The 14,121-nt window shown below is 41.8% G+C and overlaps 1 protein-coding gene across 1 annotated transcript in view; it reads right to left on the bottom strand.

The window, feature by feature from the left end:
• LOC117521012 (long-chain-fatty-acid--CoA ligase 1-like) overlaps nucleotides 1-14,121 on the bottom strand; it is a 124,459-nt gene that overhangs the window by 88,327 nt on the left and 22,011 nt on the right. The window contains exon 4 of the mRNA XM_034182345.1: nucleotides 1,182-1,246. Coding sequence (XP_034038236.1) covers nucleotides 1,182-1,246 — 65 coding nt within the window. The remainder of the gene's footprint in view (nucleotides 1-1,181; nucleotides 1,247-14,121) is intronic.

The raw sequence follows: 14,121 nt of genomic DNA, 5'->3' as shown, positions 1-14,121 counted from the left end.
AATGATTTTAAAAAATGTTGAAAACATTAAAGGTTCATTCAGGAGTTCAGCACAGTTTAACCCAAAATGGCGCCATGTTCTGAGTTGACGCCACTCTCTCCAATCAAGGAGCTCTATTCAAGGCTATGCACAGACAAGATCAGACCTGTTCAAACTGGCGTCGACGACCGAACGGTCCCCCTAAAAATCGGTCCCCCTGATGACGCAGTTCATGTTTTAACACCTCGTTTCTGCTTCAAACTACACACCAGTCATCATCCGTCTCAGCGACAGATATCTGAAGCTTTTGTACAACAATCATTTCCACATAAATTCAGCATTATTTAATCAGAAAAGGCGGCGGAAGCGATCAGAGCGCCGTGGCTAAATGAGCTGCTAGCTGATGCATTCACAATGCATCGGTCATTTCAGAGAGTCACGGAATTTCATCGAGTTTCTTCTTAAAACTGACTTCAGAATGATTTCAGAGGTTTTACCTTTATCATCTGATGGTTAATAATCCCATTAACCCATTTGATTGCTTTGGGTGAAGACAGTCTCAGATGTGCTGCTGTGGTCCGACATGACGCATGTGCAGATGCAAAAGGCAGACTGATTTTTAGGGGCAGACCGTTCAGTCTGTGACACCAGTCTAAGCCCCCTCCTCTGTGGTCACTTAGTTCAGTTCATGTCAGGTCAAGCCTTTTTATTGCAGTGTGGCCGTTTTTTTTTTTTTTTTTTTAAAACAAGTTTTATTCTAATTATTTATCTTTATGTTTCAGTTTGTCTTAATGGTTTAAAAAACAATGTATTTTTTTCCACACAATCACATGGTTTACACACAGTGCACATTATGAGCTTTGTTAGCACTGTAACTATTTCAACTCGTGAGTGTCATCAAAATATTTCATCTTTCACATAAAACAAAAATCAAAGGCTTGCATTTCTTAATATATGCTTTACTACACTCCTAAAAATTCATACTTATCGGTGGTCAAGTTCATCTACAGACAAACAAAATGTATATTTTTTGCATTATCACAGGGACAATATAATTACTGTATATGACTTCAATCTGTGATGTCTGTCTGTCATCGGCAAAGGTTGGGTAGTTGGAATTGCCCAAATGCCAAACCTGAGTGGTCTTTCCCAAACTATAAACACAGATTTTCATCAACTGAGCTGCAAATGCTGGCTCTTACCTCACTGTACGACAGCCATTCATATGGCTGCTTGGGTTTTCTGGAGCCCAGGCAGGGACCATTATCTGCAAGATCAATGGACAAAGGACACTGGACATGAGTGAAAGTAACAGGAAAAAAGAGCGGTAAAGACGTTCATATGGAGTTTGATGTACATAAATGATATTTCTTCATAAATATTCCTACCACATAAAGATGAAGACAAAATTATTAGCCGTCCTAAGAAATTTAATGTTTTCTTCAAAATTTCCCCAAGTGCTTTTTTAACAGAGCAAGGAATTACCAGCACAACATTTCAAAACAGCCTAGGTTTACCGTATTTGCTGGTCTGAGTGCCCTGGGTGTTCCCTGTGAAATTTTGCTTGAAGTGGGGGTTGGCATTTGAACAACCTCGGCCAAATATTACGTTTGTTGGACTGATTTTCTCACAAATAAAGAATAAATCACCTGTCTGTCTGTTTTCCTCCTATCCTTTGGTCATTTATTAAATGTGTTCCTTGTTAGCTAATGTCTGGCGCAGAAAAAAAGTGACATGACATTTGCGGTCATTTTGCCATTTTAACCACATGGACAATAATTTACTTCGCTGAAACATTTTGCACAGCATTTATATTTAAACAGAAAACCAATGGAAGCTCCAAAATGTTGCTATCTGTTTAAATCCTTGTGACTCTGCAGTTAAATAGTCCTGATTCCTGCTTATTAAGATAAAAAAAAAATCACTGGACACTGTCAGCACCTGAAGTCAGCTGTCAGTGTTCACGTCCAGAAGATCGAGGGGTGCTCCTGTGCTCACACTGTCACACTCTGACAAAGTAATTATTTTGTCCATTGTAAAATTTGTTAGTTTCCCTTGGAGTTGGGGCGCTAATGGACAGACCATGTCACATTTCCACAGAGAATCTGCAATTAGCAGAAATATTTTCCCAGTTTACTGAAATTCAGAAGTTTGGTCTGAAAGCACAATGTCATGTTTCTTCAATGTTCATGTGGCCCCGCCTCCTCTTAGAGACAGAGAGATAGATGGAGGGAAGGAAAGGTGAAGAAAGACATCGAGACACAGAGAGAGCGCGCTCTCCTGTGTTGGTCATTTCTTGGCTGGTGCTGTAGTTTGGTCAATCAGAATGGCAGAATGAATCCATCAAACAGCTGCAGGAAAAATAAAAAAAAAACAAGCAGAACACAAACCAGCAAACAAAGGTGCAGGCAGCCTCCACAGTCTCTGGCTTATCTCTGCTCGAAGTTTTGAAAACGCACAAAACTTTCAAATTTTGCGGCCATCAGCTAACAAGGCACTCATTTTGCAGATGTAAAAACTACTTTTGTCTGACAAAAACAAATAAACTGATAGTAGCTCCTTCACTGTGTGACTATTTCTTGTACAATGCTAACCACATTGTCACAAAACACTTCCTTTCTTGTACAAGTCTTTCACAATAAGAACAGAGAACAAATGGATTATGTCATCACAAGTCAGATGCAGAGGAAACAGGAAAAAAATTGTGAAAACAAATTTTTTGCTTCATAAAATGTGCTGGTGGTTATGGAATCAATTTATTTTAGGTGGGCGTCTAACCAATTTTCTTCAAAAAAAGCTGGGTGGGCTGATGATCAGCCCCAGATGCGCGAATATGGTATTTTGGATATTTACATTATTTTAATTTGCACACAAAATAATTTCACAAAAACCAAACACCACCAGGGTCACAATTATTAGCCCAGTCAAGAGCTGAACTTTTTGTTGAGCCATAGCACAAACCATTGTTGTGCAATGATGTGCTTTAACTTTGTAATGTTCAAAGTTTGGAAAAATCAAGTTAAAACTGAGGGTTGTCTTCCAATACGCATACAATATAAACCAGGGTCTCCAACCTTTGTCGGGCTGAGGTTGACCCAAAGGATGAGAAACAATATGAAGGGCTTTCTTTAAAATCAGACTATGGATTACTGTTATGGTTAGGTAACCAAACGGATTAATCGATCCCCCAAAAACAGGTCAGTCCAGACAATGAAGGAGTACAAGCAATGATAATAGTTAATTAAGGAAAGGTGAACACATACACCATTATTGGGGAGGCAGGATGAACGGGGACAACTAAAAGGTGAGTTCAACCTCCCTTCAAAAGGTGAAGGGTAACCAAGGGAGAACTTTTAAATAGCTGGATTTCAACATGAAGACAGTGAGCTGAGGACTTATGATATAGAAACAGGACACAGATATAAACCCCAGAGGAAAACAAACCTGGAGGACAAATGAAGACAGTCTGTTAGCTGAATCCAAAAACACACTGAACGTGCTGACACGTGAAAAATGAATTGAGCACCGCAGTCTCGTTTGAGGGCGGGCACTAAAGGGGTAAAATATGACATAATTTCTCTATTTCTGGGGGATGGAAACACAGCACTTTCTCTGAGATTTTGGGCAAATTACACGCAAACAAAGTGAAAATACAAAGAAAAAGTGATGATGCGGTGGAAAGTGGACGTGTTGCGGTTTGTTTATGACCCGGAGCTCAAAGGTGTCGAGGCGGTTTTGCAGGCGAGAGAATGGTGCTACTCTTGTTAGCTGTGTAGGCTAACACTTACTGACACAAGCTCGCCCGTTTGCCTCGTCTTCCCTTCTCCACTGGGAACCAAAAAAAAAAAAAACCTGCACGCATTTTGCGACTGCTTTGGTGATTGCAGCTGAAAAAAAAAAAAAAAAACAGTACACCGAACTCCCATAATGCATTGCAGCAGCATAACAATTGAGGAACGGCTCACCTGTGTTGTGTTCGATGCAACTTTATAATCTACATCACATCATGAGCTTCCTCACCGAAGAAAACCCACTGAAGTTTTGTCTTTACGTAAAAATACAGTAATAAGTGTCTTTTCACTTAAAAAAGTAAAGAGTTGCATGTACACGCTGTCTTTAAAGCAGACACACTGTCGATTGCTGCTGCAATGCATTACAGGAGTTCAGGGTTTGGGTTTATTTTTATTATTGTTGTTTTTGTTACTTATTTTAATATCGTTATTGCTTCTGTGTGCAAAGTAAAATAATGTAAGCATCCAAAATAAAACTAGGATGTTTAGAAATGCTATGTTGAAAATTCCTTACTGTTAAAAAAGTACTTGGGAAAATTCTAAAATCAACCTTAAATTCCACAGGAGAAGCTGATAATTTTATCCTCATCTCTGCATATGAGGTCTGTCCATAAAGTATCGTACCTTTTTATTTTTTTTTTAACTATATGGATTTGATTCATATGTTTTCACGTCAGACAAGCTTGAACCCTTGTGCGCATGCGTGAGTTTTTCCACGCCTGTCGGTGACGTCATTCGCCTGTGAGACATGTCTATCTCGGCTTTCAATGCTTACCAGTCCAGTAAGTATCAGTGAAATTGTGGAGAGCTGGACATGTCCAAACTTGTCCTCTGACACGCTGAAACGGAGGTGTTCCTTTGTCTCGCTTCCAAAGCGAATCGGTCGTGACGCGCGAAGCCTCCACGCGGCTTTCCATGACAAAATCTCCTGTTAAAAGTGAAATCTGCCGGAAAATGGCTGATGTCCAGCTCTTGTGATAACCAGAGAAACAGCACACGACAGTCTCGTATCCACAGAGCCATCAGCTCAGAAATGGTCCGGTGGCTTGTGCCGTGTCGTCGCAGTTCGGAGCGTGACGCGCTGAGCGTGACGCGCTGAGCGTCCTTAAAGGGGTCCATAAAGCTGTACTAACAGACCTTATTCTCTGTGAAGCCTGTAAAATTTTCACCGAAAGCCAGATACATTTTTCGAATAGTTTCCAGGTGCCTGTCTCTAACAGCTTCTGAAAAAATTCTGATGGAAAAAACCCCCAAATCATTCCGCCATTTCCAGACAATGAAAATCCGACGATGGGGCGGGACCACTCCTTCCACAAGGCGTGCTCACAGGCGAATGACGTCACCGACAGGCGTGGAAAAACTCACGCATGCGCACAAGGGTTCAAGCTGGTCTGGTGTGAAAACATATGACTCAAATCCATATAGTTTAAAAAAAAAATAAAAAGGTACGATACTTTATGGACAGACCTCGTATTTTCAGCTCCAGTTAAGTTGGGGGGCATTGTGCTGCTCTTAACCACAGAGAACCAGCCTGGGTTCAAACTGACAAACATCCGCACAGCCTGCAGTCAGCATCATCTCAGCAATGTATCTGCCACAGCCAGGTGATGTGTGTGTGTCTCCTCTAAAGCATCTACACACTGGATCACACTCAGCAAAGCACAAAAAAATGGCCATTGTGTCATAGCAAGTGGTAGGCCTCAAATGAAAGCCTTTGCAGGACTTGTCTACATTATTTGGTTGATTGGGCAGTTCTATGGGGCATCCTGAAAGTTTGTAGGGTTTTCAGTAATTAGTTGGACATCACAGGCAGCCTATAAACAGGCACTGTGAGTGCTGTGTGTGATGACAGTGACTGGGGCAGAGTTTCTGTCTTCTTCCCAGTGAGTTCTGGTCTTCATCAAAGAGGTGATGCGGCTCCTCATCTGCTGAATGATTGCATGAAATAGGTCTTAGGTAGGGTGGTTGAGACCAGCAATATAGGTGTGTTTACCTGTGAAGAAAGGTTAACCTTGATCTTGATTTTTCAGGCAATGCTGTACTGTTTGTGGAATCAATGGATGCCCTGAATGCAGCACTATGGAATCTCAGTGACAAGTCGAGTGTGTGGGTTTGCAATTGTCCTGGATCATCACTAAGATCCAGACGGGACTGTTGTATAAGTGTCATACTTGAGAGGGGATTCGGCCTTCAGGGTCAAGATACATTTGGGAAGCTCTTATGGAGTCATGAGGTCACAGGACAGAGGTGTGATGCTGATATCTTCCTTTACAATTCAGCCTCAGTCGTGAGTGTCTAAACAAGCTTATTATTTTGAGGTCTAGACTTTGTCTGTTTTGTTGTTATCCTTATTCATTAGGCTCGTATTTCACTCCAGAGTCTTATTCAGTTACTTGTGTTCCAGTTTTAGTTCGCTGTCCACAAATCTTAGCATTTCACCATTTGTTATTATCCACAAAGTTGTGAGTGTATTTTAGTCTCTTTCTGATCCTCGCCTCCATAGGTTCTCAGTACTTTTCTCTTGTTATTGGTTCGCTCTAACTCTTTTATTTGGGGACCACGCTATCCTTATGAGTCAGAGACCAATTTGTCTGTTCATGAGACAAACTGCTGCAGCACGCAAATTAAAGTGCATGAAATGTCAAATAAAATGCCTATTCTAAATAAACAAAGAATTCCAAAAATACTGATGTATTCTGTTTTATTTTGGTGCCATATGCCCTGAGAAATTAAGAGACAAACATAGGGAATTTAGCCTGATTTCATCTGCTGTTTTAAAACACTCAGATTTGATAGCCTGTAGCAAATGTTGATTTCTATGAAATCACTTTAGGGACTGGCTCCCCAGAGCCACTTCAGCTGATGTGTTGGAGTGAACGGGAAAAAACATAACATGTACATTTTTTACAGTTGGAATTAGGTGGTTTTAGTGCGGTAATGGTGAATACGTTGAAATAGTGAACGTGTGTTTTGGCAAGATGCAGCAACAGCAACAGAGACATTTCCACAAATTAATTGGAGTCCACGGTGGCTGAGGTGCGTTGAGTGACGCGTTGAGCCCAACGATTTCCAGCTATAATCAAAACATTGTTTCATTTGTGGAAATATTGAGACAATCAAATCTGCTTTTCATTGTCTAACTACTTTCGTTGTCTACCGAGCAGGCGAAGGTAAGATCCGTCATGTTACTGCTCTGCGCTCCTTTAGCACAAGCTAAGCAGTGAGCTAACGCGGACGAGCTAGCGACGTAGCATAAAGTTATGGCGGCTAACGGCGACTCCTCTGCAGCTGAGGCGCCTCCGTGCCGTTTTCCCACTTCCACACAAACTTTAAAAAAATGCAGTAGTTAGCAGTAAGGTGGATAAACGCTGTGCCAAGGATCACCTACGGCATCGGTGACCGAAGGGGTAACAGAGGCTAGCCAGCCTAGCCTAGCTAGGTGGGTTTTTGCTCCGCCGAGCAGCATGGCCTCCACTGGATGTCATTTGGGCCGATGTTACAGCTCTAAGAGTCTGTGTCGCCGCCTTTTCACATGCATCATCGTATCGCTTTGCCGAACTAGTCCGGACGTCTGCTAACGTTACACTTTCCTGTGTTTATTTTGCGTCTTCATTATTTTACAGGGAAGCAGCGAGAGGCTAAGCAGCTATCACTTGGAGCTAGGTAGCTTAAGTCATTAGCCATTAAAAAAAAAATAATAATAATATTAATAAAAAATTTCTGTTGTTGCTAGCAAATGTTAGGAAAGACAGTATCCTAACTACTAAACTTTGTGTTTATTTAGCTCGAAAGAGCCCCGCAGCCAAGTTTTTTTTGGCATTTGGTGGCTTTGTTTACAAATTGCAGTTAGCAGCTGATACTGCAGCTAACCAGCATTAATGTAAACGGTGAGTACGTGCTAACTCTGGCTAAGAGACGATCCAGATGTTACATGACGTGTTCTTGTCGACAACGGCAGAAAATCACCAAAAACAACAGATAAGTAGACTTTTTCATTCATATACCCATCATACATCACAAACCAAGAGCCACAGGACCATTCTGACCACGAACAGCCCCCGAGAATGAAGAGAAAACAGATAAACAAGGCAAAAAACGGAGACGACCCGGCGACCCCCAAACAAATATGGCAGCAAGTAAGAAAAAACATGAGGATCCGACACGGGAAAAATCAAACAAGGACAACGCGGATATAGACGACGACAAACAACCACCAAAAAAAGCCAAACTAAATATGGATCCTGAACTTGAAGACACGGACTTGGATTATGACGAGGCTGGACTTAACCAGGACGAGATAGCCAATGACAACATGGCAACAGAAACCACTGATGCAGACACTGAGGGAATAAGCAAGGAAGATATTAGAACAACAACCTCCCTCAACAGGAGAGAACTAAGGAACCGCCATACCTTCAACTACAAATCATTTAACGAAGGCAAAAGAATAGAAGAGAGAAGTACACAAGATGGGAGAAAAAAAGGGAGCAAAAAAGACAGAAAAAAACACAGACCAGCAGCAACACCTAGCCCAGGCTAACATGGAAACACTGCTACACAAAGAAATGAAAATCATAGAGTGGGAAAATAGCTTAAGTGACAAAGAACACCGACTCAAACAGCAAGAAGAAATGCTGCTACAGAGAGAAGAAGAGACCCGGAGGAAAGACGCAAAAGTGAGAGAGGAATGGGAAGAGCTTTTGGAGAAAAAACTCCAGGACAAGCAGAAAAAACTGCAGGACAAGGACAACAGGATAAAAAAAGGGAAGAAAAAGCAGAAGAAAGAGAAGCAAAAGCAGAGGACAAAGAAAGAATGCTAATCGAGTGGCAGAAAAAACTGCTGTAAAAGGAAAAATGTAATGAGCAACAGTCAAACCAAACGGAAATAGAGAAATTAAAGGAGGACTTGCACAACAAGAGAATGCAACACCAGGAGGACACAGATAAAATTGACAGACTAACAAAAGAAAACACCATCCTCAAAGATAAATTGAGAGAAAATGAGAGGCCCATCCACCAGGTAGAAAAAGACCTAAAGGAGACTACAAAGGAAAAAGTGACATTAGAAAAATACTGTGATGAGCTTGAGGAAGTCAACAAAGACCTGTTAGAACAATTTAACAAGAGATCGCCAATAGCATCAGACCGAGAGACAATACCAAAGAAACCGGAAAAAAATGTTTTGATAGCTGACTCTAACAGAAGGCACATAGTCCAACACCTGTTGGAAGCAGACTACAAAGAATGGCATGCTGATACTGTTGTGTGGGCCACCGAAGAGGAGGTACTGCTGGCCCACCACCAGAGGGCGCCCTGCCTGTTGGCAGGTTTCAGGCACTAGAGGGCGCACTAGCCAGGAAGAATCCACCAGGTGCACCGTGGGGCTGTCATCATCTGTCATCAATCACCTCATCTCTTCATCCATAAAAGCCTGGGAGAGACACCATAACTCTGCCGAGTTATCTGCTTACCTTACAGGTAAACCTACTCAGCCGTTTTGTGCCGTATGCACATTCATTGTCCTTAAGTCTTTGCAGTTGTGACTTATACTTGCAGCTTGTAGCCGAGTTTGTGGAAGTTGGAGGAGTTGGCGTCTCCACTCCTAACTTCTTACTTACTAAGTATAACATTTGACACTGCACGTCCTCCAGTTTTTCCTCTGCACTCTGGGAGTATCTGGATTTATTCCTTCAGGAGGATTTCTGTGAGTTACTGACTGTTTGCTGGGTGTGCACACACCCACCTTAACCTGTTTTGTTCCTGCCAGCAGTATCGGGTCTGACAGCTGGAGCAGTGGCCACCTGGGGATTCAGGACTTGGCGGCTCTGGTGTGTTGCAGGTCTCCATTGGCGGTGGAACTTTGTGGGTCCCGGCTCTTCTCTGGATAGGCGTCTCCTACCCTCGGGCCTGCCCACGCGTCACTGTTTTCAATTGACTGTCTAAAGCATATTTGAGTGTTTGTGCACATTTGCAGAATAAATTGTTATTTATTTGGAAACCCTACTGACCGTTCATTTACACCCCCTGGCGTGGGTCCGTGCATTCACTTTCCCCAACAGAAACCACCATTTACAAAATGGAGGATCTGAGGAGGATACAGAGAAAAGACAGAGGAATTTGATAACCTGATCGTACTCCTGGGAACAAACAACATAAAGAACGGACTGGACGGAAAAAAAGAAGCAACAGAATACATACACCTACTGGAAGAACTAAAAGGAAAGACAAACCAAGAAACCGCACTATATGTCGTGAAAATCCCCCCGATAGGGAGAAGGACAGGCAAATCTGAATGAGAGAAGTTCAATTCCCACTTGACGAGATACATACCAAACGACATGAATATAATAAGGACACCAGCGGTGGTAAGCAGAACGCCTACAGAGGACCTACTCAATGATGACCTCCACCTGACCAAAGAAGTCGCGGCCGAGTACGCCAATTATAGTCAAATGTGTAAATGCCGCCCAAGGAAGCAAACCGCAGAAAAGAGAGGACTGTGAACTTACAATCAGGCTGACAGCCAACCAAAGTGAGGATGTACCGCAAATAATTGGGAGAAATGGATGGGGGATACAAGACATGTCAAAGAAACAAAGTCAAAATCATAGTAGATCGCGAAAAACCAATCACGATCAAAATCCTAGGAGAACAAAGGAGCACTGAAAAGGCAGAAAAAGAGTTGAGGGCAATAACTGAAGAAAAAACAGAAATGACAGAGAGAAACAGAGACAGAGGAGAGCAAGCAAAGGATGTGGTATGCCGCTACGACATAAAAGGCATATGCAACAGAGGCACTAGATGCTTCTACAAACACGCCCAAGACCAAACACTAAACAGAAACAGAGAAGAAGAACAAACATGGACAAGGATAACGACCAGACAACGAAGTACATCAAGGTATGAGGAAAATGAAAGGACACCAAACAGGATAAGCATCACAAAAATTAAATAGGACAACACCCAGAGCCCTGCAAAAATAATAAAAAGTCCTGGAAAAAGAAATACAAAAAGAAAAGTAACATTCAATAATGAAGTACAAATATATACAATACCATGGATAGAAACAATAAGGGAGAAAAGAACCAAACACAAGAGAAGGAAAAAAAGCATAACCAAGGGAAGGTAAACATCATATACACAAACATAAACAGCATTAGAGGGAAAATACACAAGCTTATCTGAGATAATACGAACTAACAACACAGATATAGTAATAGTAACAGAAACAAAAGGAGAACCACCAATAATATCCAACTTCACATGGTACTCCAAGCAACGACTGGTACTCCAAGCAACGACCAAACAGAACAGGAGGAGGCATAGCAATTGCTACAATGAACGAAATAGCAAAGCACACAACAGCCCAAGAAAACCTAGAAGACAACACAATGGAAATACTTTGGCTAAAAATAGAAAACCCAAAACATAAACCAGACTTCATAGGATGCTACTACGGACCACAAGAGACATGCCATAAGGATGAGGTGGAAAGGCAGTAGGCTATAATCAAAACACAAATCTAATGCTACAAACAGGAAGGAAGGTGGGGGTGTTGCTCTTATTTATAAATCTAGGTTTAGCTTATTAGCTGTTGGGGGTCACAAATATAACTCGTTTGAACATCTGATTATCCGCTCCGCTCAGGATATTACACATTGCCAAGGTCAGAAGAATAAAAATCAGCCGTATTACTCTGTCACTGTATATAGGCCTCTTGGCCCATATTCTGAATTCTTAGATGAATTTGGTGCGTTCATCTCGAACTTGTCAACTAGAGCAGATAACATTCTGATCATTGGTGACTTTAACGTTCATATAAATAAACCTTCTGATCCCCTCTGCAAATCATTTATGGAAATTGTGGATGCATTAGGATTTCTGCAATGCATTCGGGATTCGACGCACATTAGTGGAAATACCCTGGATCTGGTTCTCGCACGTGGTATTGCTGTCACGAATATTGACATCATGCCTCTTACATCAGTGGTCTCTGATCACTCACTTATTAAGTTTACAGTTTCACTGCCGTGTTTAGTGGAACAACAACCTTATTTATCACTGCAGCGATGCATCAACTCCTCAACTAAGACTGAAATAGAAGCTAGACTGCCTGATGTCTTAGCCTCACTTTTGACAAATACCCAGTCAGTAGACAGACTTGTGGATAGTTTAAACTCAGTGCTCAAAACGACACTCGACATGATTACACCACCTGTGTTGAAACCGTGCTCCCCCAAATCGCAGTCACCTTGGTTCAATGATTACCTGCGTGACCTCAAGCATAAAGCAAGAGGTCTAGAACGGAAATGGCGTCGTTCAAAATTAGAAGTATTCCACCTTGCGTGGCGTGATGCTATCTTAGACTATAAGCATGCATTCTTGGCTACAAAGCGGACCTATTACTCTGATTTGATCAACAAAAACAAGCATAACTCAAAGGTCTTGTTCAACACGGTGGGAACACTTATTCATGGACAACCACCTATAGCTTGCTCTCCTTTTACAGCACAAGATTTCCTAGGTTACTTTGAGAAGAAAATAGATGACATTAGGTTGAACATATCCCAGCATGCCTTAACCCAGCCACTACACCCTGCTATTGAGGTGGGCGCCACTACTGAGGTATTACATAGATTTACAGAATTTGATAGTGTCTCTCTAGACATGCTGACGAAACTCGTAACGTCAACAAAAAGCACAACATGTTTATTTGATCCTATACCAACAAAACTATTTAAGGTCCTGTGGCCCACTCTTGGGCCGACTGTGCTGGAAATTATTAATCTTTCTTTAACTTCTGGATCTGTTCCTAAACATTTCAAATCTGCAGTGATTAAACCATTACTTAAGAAACCTAATCTTGACCCTAGTGTATTGAAAAACTATCGGCCGATATCAAATCTATCATTTTGCTCTAAAATTCTGGAAAAAGTGGTGTCATGGCAGCTCATAGACTATCTTACTGAGAATAAACTCTTTGAGCCACTGCAGTCTGTTTTTAGAAAATATCGTTCCACAGAGACGGCTCTCACTAAAGTGGTGAATAATCTTCTGCTTACAATGGATTCGGACACCACTACGGTTCTGCTGCTGTTAGATCTCAGTGCTGCATTTGATACAGTGGATCATCATATTCTACTTGAAAGGCTAGAAAATCATTTTGGGATTACTGGGAGTGCCCTTGCATGGCTGACATCATACTTGACCAGTCGTTCTCACTGTGTTTTGTACAGTAAGACTACCTTTAACCTTAGTGACATGAAATTTGGGGTTCCTCAGGAGTCTGTCTTAGGCCCCCTGTTTATCTCCCTTTATATAGCACAACTTAGGCGCATACTGCGGTGTTTTGGGATTACCTTTCACTGCTATGCAGATGACACTCAGTTATATATGCCGATAACTTGCAGATTGCCTTGCAGCAGTGAGAAGTTGGATGTCTAGAAACTTCCTACTTTTAAACTCTGATAAGACTGAAATGATGGTTCTTGGTCCAGTGAGACAGCAGCATCAATTTGACCGGTTAACTCTCAGCCTAGGCTCGTGTATCATACATCACACTGACAAACTGAAGAACTTTGGGGTAATTTTTGATCCTTCGTTGTCCTTTGGCCTCCATATTAGAAATATTACTAGGACTGCTTTCTTCCACCTGCGAAATATAGCGAAGATTCGTCCCATCCTGTCTATGGCTGATGCTGAGACCCTAATCCATGCATTTATCTCTTCTAGATTGGACTACTGCAATGTTCTATTTTCTGGTTTACTGCAGTCTAGCATTAGGGCTCTCCAACTGGTTCAAAATGCTGCAGCCAGACTTTTGACATTTTGGCATCTATTCACTGGCTTCCTGTCCCAGTGAGATCAGATTTTAAGGTTCTGCTACTAACCTATAAAATTATCATGGACTGGCACCTCTCTACCTAGCTGACCTAATTAAACCTTATGTACCGGCCTGGGCTTTACGTTCTCAGGGTGCAGGACTACTTTGTGGTGAATAAGAAAGTCTGCAGGTCATAGAGCTTTCTCTTATTGTGGCCTCAATTTCACCTAAATTCTGGATCTTTTAGTGAAGCTTAGGGCTAGTGGAAGGCGATAACCTTAGTATTGCCTCTGTTTTTCTTGTTGATTAATGCTGGCAAATTATACAGTATTTTTGGTCTTTCTGATGCCTGATTCTGTTTTTTCTCTGTTTAAGGTGCAGCTCCATCCAGAGATGGGAGTTATGTTTGTGTTGGCGACCCTCCTGTCCTGTGCACCAACAGCAATTCTTGTATATTCGTCCGTGAATTGTTCTGTGAATTATTTCTGTAATTTATGTTTGTAGCATGGCCCAAGCAGAGGGTCACCC

The sequence above is a fragment of the Thalassophryne amazonica genome, chromosome 11, assembly GCF_902500255.1.
Source record: "Thalassophryne amazonica chromosome 11, fThaAma1.1, whole genome shotgun sequence".
In the NCBI taxonomy this organism is placed as follows: Eukaryota; Metazoa; Chordata; class Actinopteri; order Batrachoidiformes; family Batrachoididae; genus Thalassophryne; species Thalassophryne amazonica.
The sequence above is the reverse complement of the archived record's forward strand: the minus strand, read 5'-3'. Positions and strand labels throughout refer to the sequence as shown.